General features: G+C 36.5%; 1 protein-coding gene across 3 annotated transcripts in view; it reads right to left on the reverse strand.

Annotated features, from left to right (window-relative positions):
• LOC102234306 (CUB and sushi domain-containing protein 3-like) overlaps positions 1–26,991 on the reverse strand; it is a 243,084-nt gene that overhangs the window by 118,920 nt on the left and 97,173 nt on the right. For all 3 annotated transcript variants that reach the window (XM_023330906.1, XM_005810786.2, XM_023330905.1), the window contains exons 21-31: positions 26,042–26,230; positions 24,502–24,671; positions 22,999–23,155; positions 20,948–21,139; positions 18,835–18,961; positions 17,013–17,215; positions 15,150–15,341; positions 14,038–14,176; positions 12,452–12,639; positions 11,923–12,117; positions 7,279–7,395 (exon numbers count right to left, since the gene is read on the reverse strand). In XM_023330906.1, coding sequence (XP_023186674.1) covers positions 7,279–7,395; positions 11,923–12,117; positions 12,452–12,639; positions 14,038–14,176; positions 15,150–15,341; positions 17,013–17,215; positions 18,835–18,961; positions 20,948–21,139; positions 22,999–23,155; positions 24,502–24,671; positions 26,042–26,230 — 1,869 coding nt within the window. The remainder of the gene's footprint in view (positions 1–7,278; positions 7,396–11,922; positions 12,118–12,451; positions 12,640–14,037; positions 14,177–15,149; positions 15,342–17,012; positions 17,216–18,834; positions 18,962–20,947; positions 21,140–22,998; positions 23,156–24,501; positions 24,672–26,041; positions 26,231–26,991) is intronic.

Below are 26,991 nucleotides of genomic sequence, written 5' to 3' on the forward strand. Positions count from 1 at the left end.
ACTTTTTGTCCTTTCACCAAGCTTGACTCAGACAAGGCATGATAAAGCTAAAAAGAAAAAAGGAATGTACATTAGGATTCCAAGCTTAATTGCTGCATTAACCAAAATGTAAAAACGTTTTATAAATAGTACACAGCTTCAAGATATCCTTTTTCTCCCTCAGCATATTTCCTAAAGTGAGGCCAATGAACTCATTGACATCTGAAATAACCAAACTCAGCCTGTCAAATTAAATGCTCCTTATTTCACTGAATATTTGTATTTTCATAAGAATGTAAAAAATGAAACGATGGCGGATAGCTAAAGAGAAATGCTGCAAAATGCAACTGCTTAAGTAGGTCATCATTATCCAACTGGAACATAATGCAAGTCCGTTTTGACCCAGAGCCACTGGATTAGTAACATGTGCCTTAAGGCAAAGCTCAGATAAGGTGTCAAAGACACTCACAGCACAGTGGATTGGTGAGGTAAAAAAAAAAAACAGAAGCATATGTTTGCTCTCCTGGATATGAATTATGGAGAAGGAACCTGTCATATTTGCTTTGTGGCAGTACAGGCCCTCAGAGATTCTGGCCGGTGACAGCATACACATACCTCATTTACAAAAACCAAGGGGCCAATACAACGGCACAGACGTATATATATTTAAAGACCCATTATTGCAGTGCAATTGTATTACACCTTTTGGCAGAAGGTATGGAACTACACTTTGGCATGAGCAGCATCTAGTCCAATAAGCTTCAATCTTGACCAATAACTCACAATATTTAATCTATAAGCTGTTGGTCACCGAAATGGAGAGATACAAAACATGGAGGCAGTTTTACATAAGTTTGTTTCTCTTTATATTGCGTATTTACTATTATTTGGACTTGCTGACTTGAAATGTGCTATTTTCTGCAGGATTGTCAGAAACAAGGCAACGCGCTGACACGATAAGCTGCCAGAATGTCATCACCTTGAAAACTGCAGGTTGTCAAAATCAGTTAGGGCCGTCACTCATGGGATTGTTTGACACAGAAATTTAACAAAAGGCAGAATGTATAATTACACATCTGCAGACACGTACCTGTGGAGAACCATACAAAAAGCAGCTTTCACATCTATACTGCAGCAATAAATTGCTCTCTTTTCCTATTAGGTTATTTTACAGAGGAAGGTGTATACATCATAAAATGATGTAGACAAAGAAGTGTTATTCTGTGTGTGCCAGGGTTGCTCGGGGCATAATCTCACTCCTCAACAAACATCACTGATGAGTCAACAGCTAGCCTCCGGGGTCACCGTTTTTATGATCATACTCAGCAGTACTCTATTTCCATCTCATTCTTCTCATTTTCTGTGTTGTTCATTATAAATCTCTCACTCATTATGATGCTCTCCATCTAACTTGCATTCCACAAAGATCTATATTTTCCTTTCCTATTGTTCGACTATGGTACCCCCTTGCAGTCTCAACAGACTCTCTTGCTCATTTTCTGTCCGTCTTGTTACAGCCTAGATTTATTACAGCAATCAGTCAGCGCTCCTGTCCTGCCTCCTGACACATTCTGCTGCAACCATTATGCATATGTTGTTGTTATAGACATGTACGGTGGAGCTATAAAAGGCCTCGGGCAGATAAACAGAGGTGAATAAATGTTGTGTCTATAAAATCTAATTCACCTGGGCCCATTAGGGGAATATTTCCAAAGAGAGTTGGGTGAAATGAAACATTCAAAAAGCTGACAAAAGGCTTAAAAAGATACTGAAGTGGTCATTTGCCCTGCAAAAACATTTCTAAAATCAAGCATGAGGTAAGGTAGAAATTTCAGTTTAGGCACAACATTGTGACAAACACGGGCAACTTTGGAGTTAAGCTGCACAAAAATCTGTGATGCGTTGTTTATTCTAACAACGTTCTATCTGAGCCATAATAAACTTTGCGGGTGTCTAAAATCTTTGGAAAATAGTTGATTTGATTTGACTCGGGTTAAAAGTCGAGGAAACTAATAATGGGGAATTATTTTATGCAACAATGCATATAATAATCAACTTTTTTCAAAAGATTATAGACACCCGCAATACATTTCTCTTTAATTTGAACATAAATGGGTCATGTCTGCAATATCCCATGAAACAATTTCTACACAATTAACCAAAAAAATGAAACAACCTGATTTTACTTTGGAAACTTTTGCTTTAGAAGGTCCCACTAATTGACGGAGTTAGGTCTATCTTTGCAGCCATCAACGTTCATAAAGAAGGTTAAGTGAACAAACAAACGCCCTGTACTAAATGCAAGAATGGCAGAAGCACTGTTTCCCATTTTTTGTCATTTCTAAACGTCCATCAATTTGTTTTCCTTTTGTGCAACATTGCACAAAACAAGATTGAACCTTGTTTTCCCATCTTGTCAAGAGGTTATTCACCCTGCTGGATGTGATGGAATTGTCATGCAGTGACTGCTGGACTTGGTGTAAACAAAAGTGAGTTTTGCGGGGTATCACAATTATATATTTTTACAAGAAGTGCCAAACAGAAAGTGGCAGAAGTGCAAAGAATAATTAATCTTTTCATAAAATAAGTCTAAATATTTGTCTAAAATAGGACATAGATTATTTCCAACAAAACAATAAATCAGGAAAGAGAAAGTACATTGTATATTTTCTATGGTAACAATATGTATCAACTGTTCAAATCTTTTTAACATGACTTGAATTACCATCAACTGCAAAATGGTAAATACACGTACAGTGTTAAGTATTTATAGCTTAAACATTTTTATATTTTTGGCAAGTTTAATGAGATTCTATGTGATCGAGCGACACTATGTTCTTGTTCATAGTTCAGTAGTTTTAGAGAAGTTTCAAGAATGACTGGATTACAAAAGGAATATTCAGCTCTTTGAACATCTCAGAGCAATGTTCAATCCTCCATCTGAAATTAATAACGGTCCAGCAAAATGAAAATCTACCAGGCCAAGGCTGTCGCCCCAACCTGACAGGTATTACAGCATTAGTCAAAGAAGCAGCAGAGAGGTGCATAGTAACTCTGAAGAAGCTGTAGAGATCCACAATTCAGGTGGGATAATCTGTTGACAGGATGCTTATTAGACATGCTTTCACAAATTGTGCTTTTCTTAAAAAAAATAAAAAAAGGGGGACAAGAAAATGAAGCCATAGGGGAGCCATAAAAAGTAAGATTTGCAGTTTTTTATAAACTTAATACAGGGAAATTCTTGAAGTAAACCTGCTATAGGCTGGATCTTGGTTCATCTTCCAACTAGACAATACAATGCAAAAACATCTTAATCTTTAGATGAGAGATGCATGAGTCAAAGGATTTTTTACTCCAACATTAACTTTGCTTCATTTTATCATGAGTAAATTTAAATTCAAGAACAAATCTAATCAGCTCAAAAGTAAATTTTTGTGTTCTCTTCTTATTTGTTTCTGTCTTCATTTATTGTTTTCTTTATTGATATTTTATGGTCCCTGCATTAGTGCCCTGCGTTTGGTCTGTTGGTTTTCTGTAATTTTACCAAATTGTTCACCTCTACTGAACGTCTCTCAGATAGAGATTTCACAACCTGGAGCAATCATTTTAAACTCAACAGAATCCACCCCATCCCTATATAAGCAGTTCTACAAATTGAATCAGTTTCTTACATCTGTACAGTTTAATTTAAGCAGCTTGTGAATATAAAATTTTGCCTAGTTCCTCAATGTATGTGCTCTCAGCAAAGCATTATATTTTGCAAAGAATATCCAAAACCAATGTTTTATGTTGTTTTTTAGTTAGCAATATGTTTATGATTCAATGAAAGGTCTCACAAACACTTAAGCACAGATTTAAAGCTGTTTGTTACTCTGGTCCTCTGATCACAACTACTGTAGTCATAATAAAATAAAACAATTATAATGCAGCTACCAAAGAAATAAAAACAATAATTAACCATTGTATTATCGTGGCAAGTTCAATATATAGGTTGGAATTACAAGAGGCCAATATAATGTAGATTTTAAAAGACAGCGTGACAGTGAGACACAGGCACAAGCAGGAAATAACCTAAAATAGCTACAAATAGCCTAAAAACATAGTTTAATATGTAAAATAGAAAGAGATGTTGCTTCATCTTGGGACCAAATTATCAAAAAAAGCACCAAAGTTGTAATTCTTTAGGTCTGATTTTTGTGAAAAAAATCAAAAACACAACACTTAGGAAAGTGTTTTGTTTCTTTTCATTTTTTTTAGCAATAGCTCTAAAGGCCATGATTTCCCATGCAATACTGCATACTTTGTCTATTAACTTTCCAGAGTAGCGAATGTTATGAAAAAACCCAAATTACACTCTTAAAATCTCATTTGCTTCTTCAGCGTTTATGATCTCCAATTAAGAAAATCTGCAACCTTAAAGAACACATCCAGAGATTAGTGAGTTGTGTGGTGAAGCTAAATAAATTATATGCAAACTCTAACACAACTCAAAGTAAAGGCTTCAGAGCTTGCATTATAATTTCATGTTCTGAAATTATCATGTAATCAGTTGGCAGACTTATTCCAAAAACATTGTGATCTCAAAAGAAATAGACTCACATAATGATTTAACCCTCAACCCTGTATATATCCCTCAGGTCACTGAAGCAGAGTCAGGAGATGATATTTTTTCTGGAACTGGAACCAAGCTGACACAATGTCTCAAAGGATTATGGTATGCCACAGATCATATGAAGGACAGAATATGACACACATCCGACACTATACCCTGGGCGGTTACAAATTTCAATCACCTGTGTACGAGACACTGAAATGTGATTCCTTTTATAATACTGCCTAAAGCTGATTGTCTACTGTCAAGCTGCGACAGAGAGGAAATAATTTTTCCTCAAAGGGCCCTATCTGGAGGTTAAAAGTACCAACTTTACTGCTCTGGTTTGTATGTAGATCTCAGGTCTTTATACTATAAAAGAGACACATAATGGAGTAAAACAAAATAAATGCAAATGCCAAGAGGAAGAAAACCATTTTTTGATACAGAAATGTCAGCCTACAGAAGAGTATATCCATGTATTGTAAAGTTCACACAGTGACATCAGCCTCTGGCTTCACCGTGGTGTTAGAGAAACAAGTTGTTTTGATGCCCTTCATCTCTGTATTTTGGGTTCTGATGTCTCTTGTCTATAAAACAACAGTTTCGCAAACGCAATTTCACTGTCCAATCAAGCAGAGGACGCTGTGTTCTAAACTAGAGATTGGTACTTTTGCCAGTGTGGGCAATGTCACAAACCTTGCTGGAAAATGAAGTTAGAGGCACAACAAAGCTTGTCGGAAGAGGAAAGCCTGAAGTGCTTCAATATGTCCAATTAGATGGCTGCACTGACTGTGGATAAAACTTAGTGGACAAACAGCAGCAGGTGACGTTGTTCCTCACCGGAGGCTCTGAACCTCAAACAACTTGCATTCTGTGCCTCTGTACTCTTCACCCAGACTCTAGGACCTCGATTTCAAAATGAAATGCTAAATTTACTTTCAAGAAGGACTTTGAATCGTAGATAACCAGTTCAATTCTTTGCTGCATTAGCCCTGTTAAGAGGCTTCTAACGTTGTCTCTGGTTCATGTCCTTTGTATTTAAGCACAATTCTCTCAAGGTAAGCTTTTATCCCCCGTTACTCGAGTACCTTTTTCTACCACACTTTTCTTCCACTCAACTTTCTAATAATATGCTTGGATATGAGCACTTATGTATCGACATTCATTGGATTACTGCTTTTGTAGGAGGAAGCATTAACTTGACAATGATTAAAAACACATTTTCAGTGGTTTTATATGATATTCAAAAAACACTTTCATTATTTCTATGCAGTAACCATCAAAACCAACAGAAGGAAATGTTTAAAATATATCACTGAGTAATTATTCTCCATATAACTCAAATTTTGAATTGAATTTCAATAGATATTATTTTCTAAAATGCAGATATATGGAATTGTTATGTTATTCATAACTTTATTGAAGGATAAAATACCAAAATAGTTTCTTTATAAGGTTTATGGTTTTTTCCCCCTTCCAAACCATGCATTTATTTGGTTTTAGCTTGATTAAAAAAGCTTGATGCATAACCCTCTAAATAAGAGCATGTAATATAAACATTCACATCATGCTTTCATTTTCAACCCAACACTGTTACTTTGCTCCAACTGGGATGTGAATCCCGGTTGTTCAGAGAGCATTTCAATCAAGCCACATCACAGCTGCCTTGCTCATCATCAATAGCTTCGGTTTCTACAGCACATCCCCAAAAAGAAAAGTCAGAGGCACAGGTGGGAATATTGCTTGGCAAATTCCACACACCATTAAGCTTGTGCCAGCAATTTAGGCAAGACAGCATTTTGATGCATTATTTATTAAAAAAGACCTGTGGGTTCCCGGACACCAGGAGCAGCAGGAAATGGGAGCAAAAGATGTAAACAGTCAGAGAGGATCATCACACAAGGGATGAATGTGTGTTTCATGAATGCGGGGGTTTAGTGCATAAAAAGCTGCCTGGATTTCTGCAGCTTATTATGTATACCAGGGACTGTTGTCAAGGTCTTCATGGGATCTTTGCAAAATTTTAGATAAGCAAATATGCCCCAATCAGATGACAATTTCTCTGCTCCATCTATTTGGACAAAACATTTGCGGTTTGACCCATCTTTCTACGACTCCTGCTGAGAAGACCATTTTTCATGTTAACATTTACAATTGTTTGCTCTGATTCAAGCATATCCATGATGAACAGTGACTGAGAATCACACATATCACATTCAAAGTAACTAAGTACCAACAGAGATTTCATTTGTCATATACCAGCAGCTAATGTTTTCCATCAACTTGACCCTAAAAGAATCACTTTGTAAATAATAGTTAAGATTAGACAGATTGAATAACAGATACTTCAGCAGAGGAAAAAACATTCACTCGAATGTAAATGGCTGTTAGCATCAAACACTGGAAATGCACAAATTAACCTCTCCAGAGTAATGAATAATGTAAGCCCGGATGTTTTGATTGGTAATTCCTTGTCACCTGTAACCACATTTGACAGTAAGCTTGTATTTTCTCATATAATATACCTGATCCTTATTAGACAAACTTCATAAAACACTCCACAAAATTATCTCTGGAAGTTAAACATTCTTGCTTCAGGTCTGAAGTAAACATGCCCCTTTATAACTTTACCACATAAAAATGGACAGAAACAGGTCAACATCATTTCTCTAGAACTTCATGCAAATAATGCTAAAAATGCTTACCGAAGTCTCCCGGGACAAAGATGTCATAGACACAGCTCTGACCTCTAGTGTAATTATGTGGGTAGTTTGGGGAGAGAACAGTTCCCTCTAAACCAGTAAAGTGACCTCCGCAGGGAGCTACGGGGACAAGAAACAAGAAACACAAAGGCAAATTTAACTAATGTCAAATAGTTATGTTATAATATCCTGGGAGAAAAGGGAATAAACTGCATGCAATTTCTATTTGGAAGAATACAACATCAGCAGTTAGAGAAAAGAGTTTAAAAGAAGAAAAGCCTTTTAATGCTAAGCTGCTGACAAATATACTTGCCAGCACAGTGATAACAGTTTTCAGAAATGTTTTAGAGACATTTTTATGAGTACAGGGTGAGCTGCACCTTTCTGGATGAGTTGATCCTACAGAGGTACACACTTTTTTCATGATGGTGTGAAACTAAACATGCTGTAGATAAGTTATTATTTATTCATAAAGTCTGGTCAAATCAAACAGAATAGGATTTATACACATATCCTAAGTAAATGTCGCCATTTCAACAAAATGACCCAAAGCAGAGATAAAAACAAACCACAGGAATACCTAAAGGACAACTCTAAAATATAAGATGAACGGTGCCCAATTTTGCAGCTGTGAGAGCAGTGCTCTAAGTAGACATTAGTAAATGGATCCATGTTTTGCATTAGACAATTGTCAGAGGTGGAACTGGTAAAAACTTGAGACTATACTGGAAGGCTGTTCTACATGGCATTGGCAGTATATTAAACATGTGGTTTGGGCATCTTCTTAGCCTTTTTTTGGTAAACATAAGTTACTTATATTTACCATTTTATTCATTTACATTCATCGCCTTTTTATCATTTTGCACACATAACCAGTCATACTCCTGCATGTTTTTGTTGACAGGTATTTATTTGGCTAGTAACTCAGTAGTATAGGACTAAATCTACCCTGCATTTGTATCGCATTCTAGAATCTCATCTTAAGCTCCTCGTGATATACCTAATTTGCCAAGAGGCTCCCTCATGTGCTTATGTCAGACCTGACGGACGGAGCCATCAGGTATGGGACCCTCAACAGTAAACAAACATGCACTCATTTGTCAATGGATAGTTGTCACCAGCTGCTCTGGACCAACTCGACCAACAAACAATCCACGTGGTGCCACCACTTCAAATAGCAAAACACACAAGAAGCACTTAGAAAAAGTTATTTAAAGTGATCCACAAGCAATTTAGTCATATTTGAATTTTGAAGAAGCAAGAAGCATGAAATTAAACATATGTGATGATAGCAAACGGGACACTCACTCATGCTATACTGATGAACACATAGGAAAGGGAATTTCAGAAAACTGCTCTTAGAAAATAGCCCATTGCTCTGGGTATCTGGTGATTGTAAGAGAGACCTTAAAAAATGAGTTTTCATGCTGTAATGATTTTCTTCTAACAGCTGAGCACGAATTTAGACTAACTTTCAGGCAGTTTTGTGTGCTTTCATTGATTTATTGGTTAGAATTCCCTAGATGCTCAGAAAAAAAGTTGCATTTTTATTTGAATTTGGACATTATTTAAACTTTGATTTAAGATTAAAGTCTCAGAGGTTTTGTTTCAAGAAAGATCAGATCTTCAGTGTAAGAGTCTGCCAGAGAACAGCTGTGAATAAAGATGTTCAGCGTTCCAAGACTTTGAGCTGATTACATTTAAAGGGCCTCATCACCACTTACAAATGAATTACTTTCATAGAAAAAGGAAACTGCTAGAGCATAATCAAACAAATGTAGGGACACAAACGTGATGAGAAACCTATGCTTAATTGTAATTGTTTGAAAGCTTAAGGAAAGCGAAGATTGAGTCAGTTTGAATGAATGCATACAAAGGTGGATTATCTTATTTTATAAAATCCAGGATCAACATGAATATCACTATATATTAATGTCTATTTTAAATGAAAGTTTTTTTGTAAGTATCTCTCAGTCAGGTTGGCAGGACAATATTACCATTTGAGTTTACAAAGAAAAAAATCACTGTGAAATAATATTGTATTTTTAAATCATCTCCATTGCTACTCAGTATAATTCTAATGCAGACTTCAAATGGATCTTATTTTCTTTATTTTGTGGCATTTCTATTTTGATCTCATCACACACTATGTCATTATACAGAGGAATATTTTAAAGAGAGGTATCTACTAGAGCTAAAACTGTAGGTAAAAAATATTCTTGAACTGTGCCTTAAAGTTAGCACCACCTTTGAACAAATTCAAATCACACCAGTGAACTCTTCAACACCATGCAGAATTCATACTGAATAAAAAGCGGGGCAATCTGCCCAGTGTCTGACAAAGTGAGGCATGGCCAAATCCATGTTGATTCAAAGATGACCATTTCCTGCTGAAAACCTTGTGTTCGCTTTGGTAGACATCGACTGCTGATGAAAACCTTACACGAAGGTAAAAAGAGCATAGTAGAGGGCAAAATGTTAAAATGGATTAGTGGCTAAATCGTATATATACACCATAATATACTAATGAATTCACCATGAAAGAGTTAGTTGTGCCAGAATGTTTTGCACTTCCATTTTTACAAAGAAGAGACGTCAAAAATTATTTATAAGGGTGATTAAGTGGTCATGGGAAGTTCTGTGAACAACTGGAGACAGATCTAGAAGAAAATCCAAGTGGAAATGTGCAAAAAAGCTTTGAGAATATGCAAAAGGATTTCCATGTGGGTAAGAAGTGTGCCACGTATCATTGAAGGAGATAAGTTGTTAAAAATGTATACACTTTTCATTCATTAGAATAGAATAGTAAAAATGTGATAATGGTAAAAAAGAATTTGGACAATTATCACCATCGTTAAAAATTATTTGATTTTTTTTTTTTTTTTAATATTCCTATTCCAGTACATCAACAACACAACACAGTTCTTTTTGATACAGGTTTTAAAACACAAGTGGGTATGAACACATGAAATAGTTAATATTTTTCAAAGAATGCAGCTGCTGATAATACAGTTTGACATAAAATATAGCACACTTTTAACCTTTTAAAATATGAAAAATGACAACTACATCAGCTTATCTCTAAATAAAATGATGGAAGAGTCACTCGACATTCAGTGCATTGGTGCATGACATTCAGCCCAGTTAGGTGATCTTTTCAGACTTACATCTCTGAGTGACAACCGTTGCAGAGGGAAGCTCGTATTCTTTAGTACTGCTCTTATCTTCAGCACTGATTAGTGAAGTTTCGCACATTCCAACTGTAAAGGTAATGAATTTCTCCCTGGTGTGAAAGTGGGTGATCACATTTTCCAATGAAATAGGAGCTAAATTCTAAGTTAACCTTAGCAGATACGATACTTAAAAAATGCATTAAGTGATGTAATTTTGGGGGGAGATACTGTGTAGTTTCTTCCATCACCTTAAATCCTTCCTATTTTCTCTTTACTTTGTAATACAGACGAGTTTCTTTAAACATCTCCTTTGAAATAAATTCTTGGTGTAAACACAGAACAAGGCTTGTGACAGATTTTGTTCTATGTTTGTATGTACATCAAACATTTGGGTTTATGCTGTTATAATTTTTAAATAAAAAGAGTAGGTGGACATCTATTTTCATTACTGAATGCTGAACTACATATTCTGATCATTGAATAATTCCTTACTCTTCATGCACGAAGAGCTCATTACAGGTTTTTTTAATTTAAATTTAGTCTAGTCTGTATAATAAATTATGTTCATTTTCTAAAAAACAGACACACACAATGTGGACTTTTCAAAATGTTCAGATTTTTTAAGATGTACTTGTCCATGATGACTTTAACATGAGTTGATCTAAAGTCCAAGCCTAAGAAAAGTTGGAAAAACTTGGTTTTTCCAACTAAATGTGGGACTGAACTTTCCGTCTCTGACAGAAAAGTCAGGAACTATATGGAATACGAGCTGAGGTTTCAGGCTAGTGTAATGACCTACAGAGTGTTATGTCTTCCACATTGGAGCTAAGCTGCTGTATCAACATTGGGAGCTAAAATTCCTCAAAATCTTGTTCATGTTGTAACAAAATGAAGTATGAGCTGGACAGGTGGGCAAGCCATCTGCAGTGATTTGGATGCTGTACCCCAGAGAACACCAAGAATTTGCTGGAGGGATTTTGCATCTCACCCAATTTGATCCTGGATATGTCCCCAAGAGGAGCTGGAAAACATTTTACCATCGAAGAATATACATTTTGGAAGAGACAAAGCCCAAAATATATGTTATCGAGTTTTAAAAGACAGCTTTCTAATCTGATATGGCAAATTGGCTGCAGGTCTTTAAATGCATTTGACTTAATTTTCTAGAACGGAGCTTTTCCTATAAGCTGATTGTGATCTATGTCTGCAAGGAGTTTCATCTAAGCTAATGCTAATGAAATGTTTGACAAGACTGTTCTGTGCATTCCCTTGCAGAAGAAAATACATTATCATTACAGTCCATGCTTAGGATGCCTGTGGTGCATAAATGTTGCATGAGTATTTAAATAAACTTCAAGCCCCCATTTTATCCACATAAAGTCATGACATTAAAGTACTTTTCGTACTAAAGCTGGTTCTAGTAGTAAAGAATTAAGCACCTCAGGGCTTTTGTAGCTGAAATGTTGCCTCTTACCTTGACAGGTAGGTTTGGCTCGGTCCCATTCTGGTCTCTTGCTGTTGCCCATGACACATGTGAGTGTGGAGTGGCCCTGAAGCAGGTACCCAGCCTCACAATGAAATGTCACCATAGATCCCAGCTTGTAGTCTGCACCCATTCTAGTGCCGTTCATTACATTCCCAGGATCAAAACAAGCCTCCCGCAGTTTTGCTGTCAATCAAAATAACAAAGCTTTTACAAGAGGAACAACTATGAAACATGAGTAAGCTCGTACTTGGGCATAAATTAATATAAATGTAGACCATCAAACAGAAAGCAAGAGATCCGCCAGAATAATTAAAACTCCATAAACTAATGGTGTACTTATTTGGTAAACAAGTAAAAATAAAGAGATAAATTCAAGGCTAAATAACAGGCTTGGACATTTCTAAATTCAAATTCCTTCATTTATAATTCATCACGGTAAAATCCCCCCGCGCCAACACAGAAAATTATTCTGTAAAAATAGATGCAGAATCCCACTTTGCAAAGGCAATTACAGTACCTTTGTATTCCAAGTGAAATCCAGTGTAGCTCACAGTCCCATCGCTTCGAAATGCCAAGTACATGAAGTTGGAGGTGCTCTCAATCTTCTCTGGAAGTTTACTGTCTTGGAAACTGCCAATCAGATGAGTGCTGCTATCAGGCCCATCATATATGTATAAAAAGTCATAGTTGGGTTCAATGCTGAAGCTGCGAAAAAAGAAGCAAAAAAGACAGGAGATAAAAGTTATTGTTTTGCAAATTTCCAGCCACCAGAATGCACATTAAGAGATGGTTTTAAAATGAGACTAAGTATTGCTGTGCAAAGTGTGAGTCATGCCAAGAGATTTGTTTTGTGGCTTGATACAAAGAGATATATAAAAAAAAGAAAATATCTCACCAGAGAGGTGAGAGGAGATTAAATTGTTGTGACACTGCAGTGGCACAAAATCTTCCCAGACGGCGATGGCAATGCAGTGTGAAAAGATCGTTTTATATTGTAGCGCTGTATATCAAATCATACGCCGCACCAAGAGGGAGAGGGGCATTTGTTTTCAAAATAATGAGCACGGTTTATGACAAAAATGTAAATAGCTTGGAGATAATTGTGTTTGAGTTAGATCAAGGCAGCTCCAATTTAAAATCATATCTCCATTCTTTCATTTGGCATTCCCAAGAGGGAGGCTGGATTGTGGTAACTTTATTAGAGGTTCGTTTTGAAAGAAAAAGTTGGAGAAAAGAATTCTGGAGACTTGTTTCTACTTAAGTGAGAGAAGACGGATGGTGTTGAAAGGATAAACCAATGCTGTTTTGCATGTCTTCATAGGAAAAAAGAAAACAAAAACAATATATGTGAGAAGAAGTAGTCCTATGATATTTTTGGAGTCAGGCCACATGCTTAGTTTGCAATTAATAATATAAAGTTCATGGTCTGGGTTTTTTTTTTTTTTTCAGCACAAGAAATGAGCTGCACTCATATCACACTTCTATTATAAAGTATTCACCCAAATATTCAGTGTCACCATGTTTGAGCAAAGTGGATGGAATGTCTTCCAGCTGTCTACTGAGAAAATTCAGTATTCCATTATCTCCAAATACACCTGGACTCAAACACGGTTCTCTGCATAGCACACATTTCAAACTTTTCTCCATGCGGTTCTGTCTTAGCTGGTTCCACAGCAGAAAACAAGCATTTCCATGGCACACGCTGAGCTGCTGTGCACCAAAGGAGAACTGGGTTCATTGACTTACGGCCAGGTTACAAACATAACAGGTTTGGAAAAAGCTTTATTCTGCAAGCCAGTAAGCCATGTCCTCAAAAGATAGAATATAGTTGTTTGTTTGTTTTTTATCTGTGGTATAATCTGCAGAAAGATTAAACTTTTACATTTTTACACAGGTGTCTTCCATATTCTTCTGTTATACATTACAAAGACTTTAGCACAAAATTGGTAAAGGCGAGAGTTGACCAAGAGGCATTAATTGCACATTATTATTTTCTAAATAATAGCAATAAATGGTATAATTCATGCTTATTCTATTTAAGTTGCACATGGTGCAATGGCTTTATTCATAATCTGTCTTTAAATTATGACATTGTCAGTTTACCTGATGAAGGCCAGAGAAATCACATAGTCGGAGTGAACTGCAATCAGCCAGTCACAGTCTTTGCTGTGTGGGTACGGGTGTGGATAGTTTGGAGACAGGATAAATCCAGAAGACCCGGTCACATTCCCACCACATGGGGCTTAAGTGGTAAAGCAGGAAAGAAGAAATAAGTAATAGAAAAATGCCAGGTACAAAAAGTTATTCAATGCTCCTGAACTCCTGCAAAGTCTTTAGGCAAGCAGAATTTGGTCTGAGGTGGGGGAAAAAGGAGGACAGCGGGTCATTCAGTGGAAACGACTGAACCTTCATAACCTGGTTTGACATCTTTGCAGCAGAGGATTTAAAGAATAATCTTCAGGGCCTCTGTAATAGGGCAAAATTTGTGTTTTTCTAATTATTTAAATGAAATAAATATCTCATCATAGGCATAATCTCTAGTTTGTTTTACATTCACAATGACTAGCTTGACATATGAATATTTAACAAAAATTGTTCAGAAAATAAAACTATTATAATCAGCTGTCAGTTACTTTTAAAATGATAATATCTCGAGACAAAAGATAAACAGAAACTAAAATCAAATTTCAGATTTTCTCCTGTTACCCTGAAATAAGACCAGCTTTACTATTTTAAAGGATTTGTAATGATTGTACAAGACCAGTAAATGCAACAAGGTTCTTCTAAAGCCGAATACCACTGTCTTTAGATAAGCCACCAGCAACTTTAACTCCATTAAACTACTTGGTGTAATTATTTTTAATTGCATTGTTAAGTAATTAGCAGCTAAGCTCTAATAAGTCAATGTGACAGGAGACTATAGCCCTCAGTATTTAACAGGCAACTGAAGTGGATTTGTCCACATAAGAGCTGGCAACAGCTCAAACACATTTGAAGAGTCTTGTTTAACCTTCATGTATTTTAAAGACACCAGTGAGGGAGAGCTGCAGCCTGTTATTAAACTAACTTTCACTCACCTCTTCTTCTTACTATTTCTCATTTATTCTGATCCCCTACCTTCCCTCACTCCATCCTTCAATCCATACACTTTTCTCTATCGCTTCTGCACATCCATCCTTTTCTCTCCAAGTCACACTATCGCCCCTCTTCCTCACCGATGCAGCTTGGAGGGCTGGGCTGCCAGTAGTATCTATTTTCCACTTGGATGCAGGTGATTCTGCTCTCTCCCTGCAATTCATATCCCGGATCACAAGAGAAGGTCACAGAGTCGCCGGGCTCCCGCCCTTCTCCGTTGCGACTGCCATTCATGGGAATACCTGGATCTCTGCAGGCTGTTGCCAGTGAACCTGAAGGGCAAACATACACAGAGATACACACATGTGACACATCAATACAGTAGCATATGCATTTCAGGATCAAACGTGCAGGAAACCAGTGAAGAACACACGTACCCAGACTTATATCTCATAGTAGACAGCTGTTAAGCTGAAAATATAGGCAACACTGAGCAAATTACTGGCTGATATCAGTCAGACCACAGCTGTGCAGCAGCTCAGGGACTGTGAGGGTGGTCTAGTGAAAAAAAATTATTTCCCTCATATATTCCACCTTTCAAGACTATTAAGAGTTTAAATTTAAATTTGTGAGTTTTATACAATTTTATTGCTTACATAGGAAATTGTAATTTAGCTTAAAAAATAAAATAATCTCAAGGGTGAATTAAAAGGTGCATACATGACCTAAATAATAAAGACAAATTTAATGAGCTTGTGTGTCACCAATGCAGACATTCCATATTCACAAGCTATCTAAACAATAATCCAAATAATTGTCTCCACAAAATCTGCAAATACCTTTTTCTAATTACTTCACTTTCTCAAAGGAGAACTCACTTCTCCTTTGAGAAAGTGAAATTACAAAAATATGAAATAAATCTTAATTTCAGTGAACTGCTGTCAAGTGTAAACATTAAACATGTTCCAATGAATATTACAAATTGCAGAATGTAGAGCAAAGTGTTATTATGAAACAATAAACATACCTTGAATGCTGCTATAAGACATATGTTATAGTTCTTAAAAAGAAAGTCAGAATCAGCAAAACGTGCTATCAGCGAGTCAAAGATTTACAAAAACTAGATATCTGAAGACCAATCATGTTCTATTTGCTGTTTTTTACAAAAACAAAGGAACACAAGTTTGGACTTGAGCGGTGTACCAAAGGCAAAAATCAAGTAGATTTGATGCAAGTCAAAATCTAAATGCACTGAAAGCATAAATGAATAGTAAGAAATCAGGTGTGATGATTGTCAAATTACTCTGCAAAGAGCAAACAAAACAGAATAGGGAACAAACAAACGTAAATCCATGAGAAGGCAAACCACAAAGGAACAAACAAGACTAGAATAGACAGAATGTAAACATGATAAAGTTTAAAACAGAATTAAACTATTTCTAGTGAAATTCTCAACTACCACTTGAAAATCTTTGAGTGAGTGTACTGTTGGTGGAAAAATTACACTTTACTAATTTTATTTTAATCTGAAAATGAGTATCTTAGCCAAACAGTGCACGAGTATGGTGCGTAACAAGAAAACCTATTCCATTTTGGACTGCACTGAATTCTATATAATTGATTTTTACATTAGCCAGCTATGCCTTTATGCTAAAGTGAAGGCATTTCCAACTTATCATCTTCTATGCAGTCTTTCATTTTCCACTTTCTTACAGGTGCTTTAGCTTTTAGACTAGTCATTAGTAGAGCTCATGGAGGGCATTAATATCTGAGCAGCAACCAGCAGACAGTCAGCAATGAAGTGTAAAACACTGAGCTTTCACTTTCACTCATGTTATTGATAAAAGGATGCTTTGCAATATAAATGCTGACAGTGACAAATTATAGCAAACAGGAAGCCTTTTCACAATCCCACTGCTTGGAGTGCTGTATGTTTAAGCATATGGGTATTTTCTCTTTTACAATAACTCTAAGAGCAAACAAGCTACAAAAGGCAAACTTACTTGAGAAGTCAATAGCAAAACCAGACTTGGTGATGTAAAAGTCCGTCTCAAACTGAATGGTGACAATGTTGAGAGTGGAGTGAATTCCTTCAGGCAGCAGTGAACCGCTGACCTCCTTCAGAGCCATCTCATTCTCAGGAGGCCCATCCCAGACTTTCAGAATGTCATGAGACGCCTCTGTGTCGAATGCAAGAAACTGGAGGCTGAAAGAGGTGAATTTGAAATAAAAAAGTGGAGTTTATAATGTATGTATTTCTTTGAACAGCCCAGATTTAAAATAAATAAATAAATTTTCTTGGGAAAAAAGGACAGAAATGAACAAAACTAAAGTAATAGTAACAGGCTTAGCTTGAAATACTGACTGCATGATTGTGGGCAGTTTACCAAAGTTTTGGAATCATTGATCCAAAACTTAAACTCTTAACTTTCAGACAAAGTTAAGAAGTATAGTAAAAGACCAGAATCTGATTTGCAATTCCATTAAGCCTAAAGCAGCTCCTCTGACAAGGAGCATCATTATGACCAACTTTATGAAAGTATAACATGTTTACTTCACCCTGAAAGCTAAAACGAGTTGTAATATGAAGTAACACAAGATGCTTTCAACAGAACAAAAAGGCTATTGTGTCCCTTGCAGTCCCTTGGCTCCATTGCTGTTCTTTTCCAATCATTCTTGAAAGAGTTGCTGGAGGCCAACTCTTCTGAAGACATCTAACGGTGTTGGAAATTCCTCCGGTTTTCAAGCTCAACTCGACTCAAAAAATGTAAAAAAATAAAATAAAAATACTTGTAGATTATTTAGATCTTTTGGAAAGCTGATCTTTGGCTATGAAAGATAGATTTACAATGTAGTTTTAGGCAAAATCTCTGTGTTAAATCTTGAGGTCCTAAATGATTTCAAAGTCCCTCAAGCTGTATAACCAACTTCTGCTTAATATTTGGATGGCATAGTGTTTATTATGCATAGGTTGTATCAAGAAATATTTCTGTTTCAAATAGTGAGATTCACTAATCAGGTCTGTTAATAAAACATCTGTCTTCCCCATCAGCTTCTCTGTGCTTGATAAAAAATGTATTGCCACAGCATGATGATGACCCCACAACTTTATCCCATAAAGATGCTGTATTTAGTGTAACATACAGCTTTAGTTTTTTTTTTTTTTTTTTTTTTGCCAGACAGTGCTGTATCCAAACAAGCACTATTTTGGTCTGACCAATTGGTTTCTCTTGCACTTGTTTGCTCCCTCACATGGTTTTGGCAAATGCAAAAAGTACTTCATGGATTTCTTTCAACAACTGCTTTGTGCTTGGAACATTTTCATAAAGTGGGGACTTGTGGACTGCACCCCTAACAGCTACCATGTAAACATGTTCTCTCATCTGAGCTGCAAATCTCATTAGCTTCTTTAAGGATACTGTTGAAAAAGCTGAATGGTGACAATTCACCATTCAGTTTATTTTATCTCAGGTGAAAATAAGCTGAATTTTCACTGGAAATAAAGGGAGGCTCTCTGATTATTGCTCTCCCTGCCTTACCTATCAGTTTAGGTGGATGACCAAGTCTTTACAGATCTTCAGCTGTGCTCATTGGACTGAAAATACCTTCTTAAGATGTTGAAACTTTGGGTAGGTTTTGATAAGTTGGGTCTAATTTCTACTTCTTTGGAACTTTATCCCTGACCTATCTGTTTTGTTCGTTGGTCTTTAGGGAGTTGATGATTTACAGTTTGTAACAGGAACAACTAGAAAAAAATTCAAAAGGTATAAAAACTACTTACAAGTTACACATAATATAGATGCATGAATCTCAGAGAAGAGTTACCTGACAATGTTGCCAGGACTGACTTCAATTGTCCAGGTGCACCTTAGGTTATTGTCATAGGGAAATGGATACCCCGGAGACAGGATTCGTCCTGTAGATTCTCCCTTGAAGCTACCACCACACTCCGCTGCAAGCAACAACAAAAAAAAGAATATATTTCAGAGGAACCCACAAATACAGAATTTGGTTCTGAATTGTAGAGATATCCAGTCTGTTGTGTCCTACAGATGATTACCACCTTGTTATCCATGCTACAATTGAGAGCATTTAATTACAAGGACGGCTACAGTGACAAGTTATAATCAGTACCAAAACATGGGGCAATGGTAGAAATACCTGAGCAAGGATACAACTTTAGAGAAATGGAAAGAAAATCCTTCTCACATTGAACACAAAAAATCTCCTAATTATTGTTGACCATTCAGTGATCCACGCCTTTTAAACAGAAAGTCAATAACCTAATTTAGAAGGGTCTTCTGTTGTTTATTTTTTCTAACTAACTTTCTTTTTAGCAAACAAAAGTAAAAAAAGAAAAAAGAAAAAGAAAAATAGACAGAAGAAAGTAGTGCCATTTAAACAAAAATTCTCCCCACGTTGAGAATTTGTAAATCATTTTTTATCCTAATCCATCACTGGTAGACACCAATATATTCTAAGCACCTTCTAGACTCAAGCTGTGTGCAGGTAATAGCTTTTTCCATTTGTCTTCTTTTGTTTTTGTTTTGTCTCAGCACATACTTATTTCACTTACAGGTTTCACATACAGGTATCAATAAGGTATGTATACATGTAATTAGGTCTTCACTTCAAGAAATGTTGATTAAAACACATTACCGTACATTGCCCACAAACAATAGAATAAAAACTCAATATCAATTTCAGAGTTCTTCACTTTTCTAATGATTGTATACATCCAGTCCTGCATCAGGAACCAACAGAGGGATCAATGATTAACAATGAAATGTTGCAGCTGTTTATATCCTTGTATAAAATGGCAAGCAGTGTGTACTAATTCAACACAGAGCAATTAGGAGAACCCATGTAGGGATAAATCCTTCAGATTAACACCTAGCTGAGCAATGATAGCTTGAGGTGAATGATAAAATAAGACACTGACAGTATCAGTCAGTGTCTTATGACTGTAGAAGGTAGTCAGATGGGTGGACTGTGTAACACAAAAGACATAGTGAGAGTAAATAGAGTTGGAAACAGATATTTGCATTCAGTGAATAAATAGACATTTTGTCCTCCCTGTCCAACATTAGATCAGTATACAATTTTGCAAATGAGGTAATCTAGTATTGCCAAAATTATTTTTGTTAGCCAAATAACAAAATAAAGAAATACATACTGTTTTCAAATTGCCATCACTGGAAAGTGCCATACTACTCATACTTTGTTCCTTACTATTTGGTGACACCAGCTTTAAACTGCATGATTAAACCACACATTCCAAGAGATGCTTATTGGAGTTTGCAAGAATTTTGGCCAATTCCTTCAAGCAGAAGTGATGTAACTGAGTCAATGCCCCCCCCCCCCCAAATATGGACTTTGTTGTCCTTAAAACACTTTGTAGCAAATCAAAGTCTATGCTTAAAGCCGTTGCACATTTGAAAGATAAGTTTTTGTTTAAGCTTTAGATTCCTGGTTGGTGTCTTAAAATGTTGGAAATATCTACATGAAGATATATTTTTTGATGAGAACCAGTCCCTCTTACATCTAAATTATGCCATATGTTAGAGGAACTGCCTTGTAATACACTAACAGGTGTGCCTTCAATTGACTTAATTGTTAATTAAGTTAACAAGATAACTAACAGAGGCTTACAAACAATAAGACATTACTGGGCTTTTCCAAATTGTTTAAAGGCACAGGTAGCACATGTAAAGTTCAGAATTGGCAGAAAGTGTTCAGAACATTTTTTAAAAGTGGCCTCTCTCCTTGTTCTGTCATTTAGCAAATATAAGTGACATTGGTTATCCAAGCTCACCCTAAAACCGTAAAACATACATAGAGAAAAAAACACGGTGATTGGCTTTTTTTATAAAGTGTATGTAAATATTATTCAGATAAGCAGAAAGAAGCAAAGGCTGTGATAAAGACAACAAATTACCTATGCATGATGGGAGATTGTTGTCCCATGCGCGTCTCTCTCCAGTCATGCATTTGAGTGTGGCACTGCCATGGAGAGTGTAGCCTTGTTCACAACCAAATGATATGTCACTTCCAGCAAAATGACCATGGTCACTAGTTTTAAAGCCAAACTGAGGCACTCCTGGGTCATCACAATGCGAAAGCTCAAAACCTGCAAACAGAAAGGTAGAAACACACAAACGTAACCTCATCAACATTAAGAAAAACAAACTGCATATAACTATTTCAGGAAGACACACTAGCACCACCCATTCTGAAAGCTTGTGACATATTTCCAGTGCTGTGCAGTTTTCCAGAGAAAGTGGTACTAACAGGGCTATGGGAGGTAATTTCAAATTTAACAAAGATGTAGTCTTGAGGTTCCTTTGTATAAGAGCATAAAATTCCTTTTGGACACACACAAAAATGAGATATTCCCAGTTAATCATTCCATTGTCTGGGCAGAGTTACAACTGGGAAATGGCCTGTCCACTTGGAATACTATAGGATAACAGCCACAAACAAGAGAAGGATGCGGTAACTTTTTAGTTCTGCATTGTCTGAACATGGCCATGGCCTTTATTTGGGCTCTTCTGTTCCACGTAGAAACCGCAAGAGTTCTGCTGTGCAGCAACACTAGCTGCACATAAATGTACAGGACTGATTTATAGTCTTTTTTCGCAGTGAGGTCCGTGCTCATGCCAGGTGTTATAGTGCTGTGGTATTATAAGTGTCATGCCCAGTATAAATCCCCAGCAGTTAATGTTCACATTTAGAAAATTACCGCAGTTCTTTGGGTAGAAAAGTCATGAAAGCATGATCAGATTTCATGTTCAGACAAGATTTAGGCAGGCCATATTCCACCATATCCTTGCCCTGATGGTGATTTGCACATTAGTCAGACCTATCCATGTTAAAAAGAGTCATTCATCCTAAATGAAAAGACCAAGGAAAGACAGCACTACACAAACAAGCTTACATTATACTCCATACCATGTGCAAAATCCTGGAGAAAAAAAAGGCAAAGAAGGAATTCCATTACCCTCTGTCTCTTCATAACCATTAATTTTCTAACTCAAACGGCAGTTACTAATTGCAGCTAGAGTTATATACAGAGGGCCGTTAATTTTGTGGTTGCAAATTAGCACCCAGTGCTGATTAACGAACCCTTTCTTATCTTTGTCAGATCTTAAAACATTTTTGCACCTGGCAAGATTGGAGTAGCCATTACAGACTAAAAATGTAAGCCACCTAAAAGATAAAAAGTAATTCTTTCACACCAGTCCAAAACTATTGATTGGTCAAAAGAGACGTTCTTGTTAACAACTGCATGTTGATTTTTGCATAGAACACCTAAAAGGGCAAAAGAGGACTCTCAAATGCAGGTGAAACACAAAAACAATTTAAATTGGGAGGCAAAAATTCAGGCTCACCAGAGCATCCTGTTGCCACCAAAATAAATTAGAAGTGGTTAGCAACAACACAAAGTCAGCAAGCCAATTATGGGTCAAACTTAATTCTATCTGTCTATTATTGGCTTGAAAATTTTCAATTCAGACATGCACTCATGCATGCAAAAAAACACACAGTGTAAATATTGCATACAATAAGAGACATTTAACAAAGCCAAACACCCATTTACAAACATATATACATGCAAGGAGTGATTCCAAACAGTCCCAGTGATAATTCACCTGTATAACAAGGTACAGTTAGGCAGACAAGGACACTAATTGCAGGAGTAGAGCCCAAAAGAAAAGAAGCAAAGGGAATTCACACAGAGAGAGACAGAGGAAGAGAATGGAAGGAATGAAAATTGCTCATTTTCGTGCTGGAGAAGGGCAGCAACACCACGCTGTGCTTAATGGATACCCTGGCAGTGAAAGACATGCAGAGGCAGGGTGAGGGTCAATTAAAACCTTCTTTTAAACTCTGCTACTTGAAATGCCAGACTTCTAAAATGAGGCTAAATTCACTCATTTGGACAGAGTTTTGGGCCCTCCTTCTCCAGGCAAATGCAATGTGGCTTACTGTGGTATATGAGGCGGAATCCTGCTGCCGTTGACTCAAGGTCTGAGTTGAATTCAAGCCACAAATAGTTGGAAGTGCTGGTCAGGGACAGGCCTTGCATCAGTGTGCCTGTGTAAGTCCCAAGAAGGGGAGCCGTTCCATCCTTACCATCGTACAGCTAATCAAAGACATACAAGTAAGAGTTTTTTTCAGATTCCAGAACAGAAAATATAGAAGTTGACTATACATTTTCATTTCAAGGAGATTTTGGAATTACATATTTTTGGCAGATTTCTGAGCCCCTTTCAATTTAAACACAACCAGTTGTTTCAAATATATTGCATGAATGTGATACATAAAAATATATTTCTGGGTTTTCTAAAAGTATAAAACACTTCTTTTAATCTGGTTTTGGCAGAACAAATTGGAATACATATTTACCCAAAATAGTTATTAGGAATTATAGTGCCTTGAAAACATATTCATACAAATGATTAATGATTGTGAAGTGTAGAAAATCGTTGCATGTAGAGGACACAGGACCATGTCAAAGAATGTGCTGTGGTCAGATGAGAAAAAATGGTAAATTTATTTGGAGTACATGCAAATATTTGTGAGGCAGAACACTAACACTGTACCTTCTCCTGAACACACCATTCAAGTGGTGAATAATAGCAAAGGTATCATGTGCTATGGGGATGCTTTTGTTTAACTAGAACAGGGAAGGTAGTTGATGGAAACATGGATAAAGCTAAACACAGATGAATCATGTAAAAAATCTCTACAGAGTGTAAAAGACAAAAAGATAATATAAAGAACTAGGATAATAATGATATAGCTTACTTTAAAGCAAACTGATGAATAAGAATTTTCTGGTCAAATTTCAGATTAAATCTTATTGGGAATCAGCAGTAAGTCTTAAAATGGCAAATTGTGATTCCCTAAATGTGCAATAGTTTTGATTCAAAACTACAGAATCAGAGATGCTGGAAACCTGACCTTTAGATCAACTTAAAAAAAAGAAGAAAAAAACTAACTCTTTTCATTACATTTCACTATTGCATACAATATCAGTAAAATAAACTGAAAATGTTGGCTGTTATGTGAAAATGAAAAAAGGTTCAGAGGGCATAAATACTTCAGCAGGACAAGTAATTGGTTAAAAACTTACATTTACACCCTGACCCATTTCTGATCTCATCTGATTAACGTAAGGGAAAACCAAACTCTTGGAAACTTCTCTAACATACAAAAGAAAACACATTAACTTTACCAGTTCTTTTACATTTCGGATGTTAATATAAGGATGAAAGGCAGGTTTGCTTCACATCTGTGGTGCAGACCAAAAATATTAAAATGCATTTGATAAAATTCTTTGTTAACAGAATAGCTCCACAATAGTGGTGTACATTTTGCATGTAACTACACAAATCAAAAAACAAATTACATAATTTAACTACAGCCGGCCCCCTGTTGCTTTTTATCCATGTTTAAGTAAGAAACAGAAACAAAGGCATTATTTACCTTGAGAATGTCACCTTGTGCGAGCTGAAAGGCGCTGGCAGTGATGTTGATGCCTTTTCCTGTTTGGACCTGAATGCTATACACGCATTCATGGCCGTTGTCATAGTTCATTGGATAGTTTGGCGACAAAAGAACTCCCTCATTGTTGGAGACTGTGGATCCACACTCCGCTGCGAGAAAACAAACACACAGACATCATCCATTATATAAGAATATACACAACAAATGAGATGAAGTAGACACTGCCTAGCTGGATCATTACCTAAAAAGATAAAGTTACAAGTTAACTGTGTTTCGTGGATGAACAATTATTACCCTACAGTCATAAAAATTATTTTTAACTGGCACTGACACATTATAAGAAGTGAGAAGAGCATTAAATGATTGTTGTAAAAACATTGAGCGATTCCGTTGCAACATTGAACAGTAGAGGATTAGTTGGCAGAAGTATCAGAGCTGAAGTGACACTGAGCAAAGAACTGATATTCACCATAAACTGTAGATTTATGATTTATTTGAAAGATATCTGAATATGAAATCGCTGAAATCCTGGAACCATAAAAAAAGAGAACGCAACACAGGATATATTCTTAACAACTCACTGTACTTAATTTATGTTTCCAGTAAATGAAAAGGCTCTCTTTGTGGCCAAACATATAATATTAATTATGGGTCTATAATTTTTATTGTGCGATTCCCAGGAAGAAATAATGCAATGGCAATCAACTTCTTGACATTTAATGTGGATTTTCTTCTATCCACAAAATATTTGGTAAAAAGCATTTGGGAGAGGTGGGGTAGATTGCTGCTGTGCTGCATGTACGTATCAATGCTCTTCTTAACATTGGTAGGATTTCTTCATGATTTGTTGGTTTTTTGGTACTATCCATATAAACACAGTCCATTAATCAATCACAGTCGATCTAGAAGCTTACTATTGCCTTGCTTTAGCCAATCCCAAATCAGTTTTTATTGGTGTTGGAAAACCCAACTGTGCCCAAATTTCTACTATGTAGCTGATGATTTAGGGAGAATTGTGAACAATTTCGCACCATGGTCCACTGGCAAAGAAACAGTCCCACAGCATGATGCTACCCTGACAGCACTTGGTAATTAATGTAATGTTTTAAGTCTTGAAGGCTACACCTCAACACTTTTAAACATCCTTTCTTCATAGGAACCACGAAGCTCCATCTTTGTGTCGTCTGACTATAACACATTTCTTGCATAAGAAAGAAATGTGGATCGTCAGCTAAAAGTTTAAGTCTGTTTGCATAATTTTAAACGTCTATTCATTACGAAAATTTGCACAAATTTTAAACATATGCACCTAGTACAAGTTAAGATTAATTGAAGATGTTTGTTGTGTTATCATTCCACCCTTCAAATGTACTGCTTTAAGCCCAAAGTTAATACAGTATTGATGAGTATAAACATTTATGATGGAGCCGTAGATACATTTATTAGCTTACCCTGTCTGATACTCAAACTATAATATGCACATTCAGAAACAAGAAAGAAAAAGTAGCTGAGCACGTACCCACACACCTTGGCAGAGGGGCACTCCACATGTGGCGGCCACCCCCCAAGCATACGATCTCCTTTGCCCCCTGTAGACGATAGCCCGTGTTGCAGTAGAACAACAGCGAGTCGCCGATGCCAAATCTGGAGCCTGTGTGCCAGCCAAACTGAGGCGTTCCAGGATCCTGACAAGGCTCAAGATTATATTCTGCAAACAGGATACAAAGAAATAATTGCATGCATAAATCTGTTCAGGAAAATACAAACACCGTCTAAGAAATGTTAATACAGATGAGGTATTTTGTAGTTAAACTTGCTTATAAAAATACCCTGCTACTCGTTTTACCTCTTCTTGTATATTCAGCGAGAAAAAGAAATATTGCAGCAAGCGGGGATTAAATGTCTTGCTCAAGGACATTTCATCGAGTTGGGATACGTGCCTAAAGCTTAAGATCTCGACATGAAGGATGGGCTCTAAAAACTAGGCTACCCGTGGTGCAAACCCTTAAACAGTGTTGTTGTTAGTGGCCTTAAAATTTGAAAAGATACAACAAAGGCTTTGATTGAGGAGTAACAACTTAATGCCATCTACATTTCCTTCACACAGAGTGTAACAGGCTGTATGGATAACCATATAGGCCTATTGATTTGAGCCCAGCAAAGCATTCTAGGAGTCTGCTGTAGGATGTGGCCTGAGAGAATATGCAGCATTTGAACAAAGGTCTTAAAAGGTCAAAAATTGAATTCTAATCAGGAAATCTATAGATGCTAATTGTAGAGCATGCAAGGACAAAAAAAACACACAATCAGCAACTGCTTTATGAATATTCATGAATATATAAGCTATGCTTCACTTCAGCAAACAGCAGGCAAATATTTGGCAAGAACACTCATGAAACAGCCCCTGTCTCCTTTTTCTTCTTTACTATGCATTTCCTTCTGTCACCCTACCTCTGTCTTTCTCCACCC

This window comes from Xiphophorus maculatus, chromosome 3 (assembly GCF_002775205.1).
Source record: "Xiphophorus maculatus strain JP 163 A chromosome 3, X_maculatus-5.0-male, whole genome shotgun sequence".
Classification (NCBI taxonomy): domain Eukaryota; kingdom Metazoa; phylum Chordata; class Actinopteri; order Cyprinodontiformes; family Poeciliidae; genus Xiphophorus; species Xiphophorus maculatus.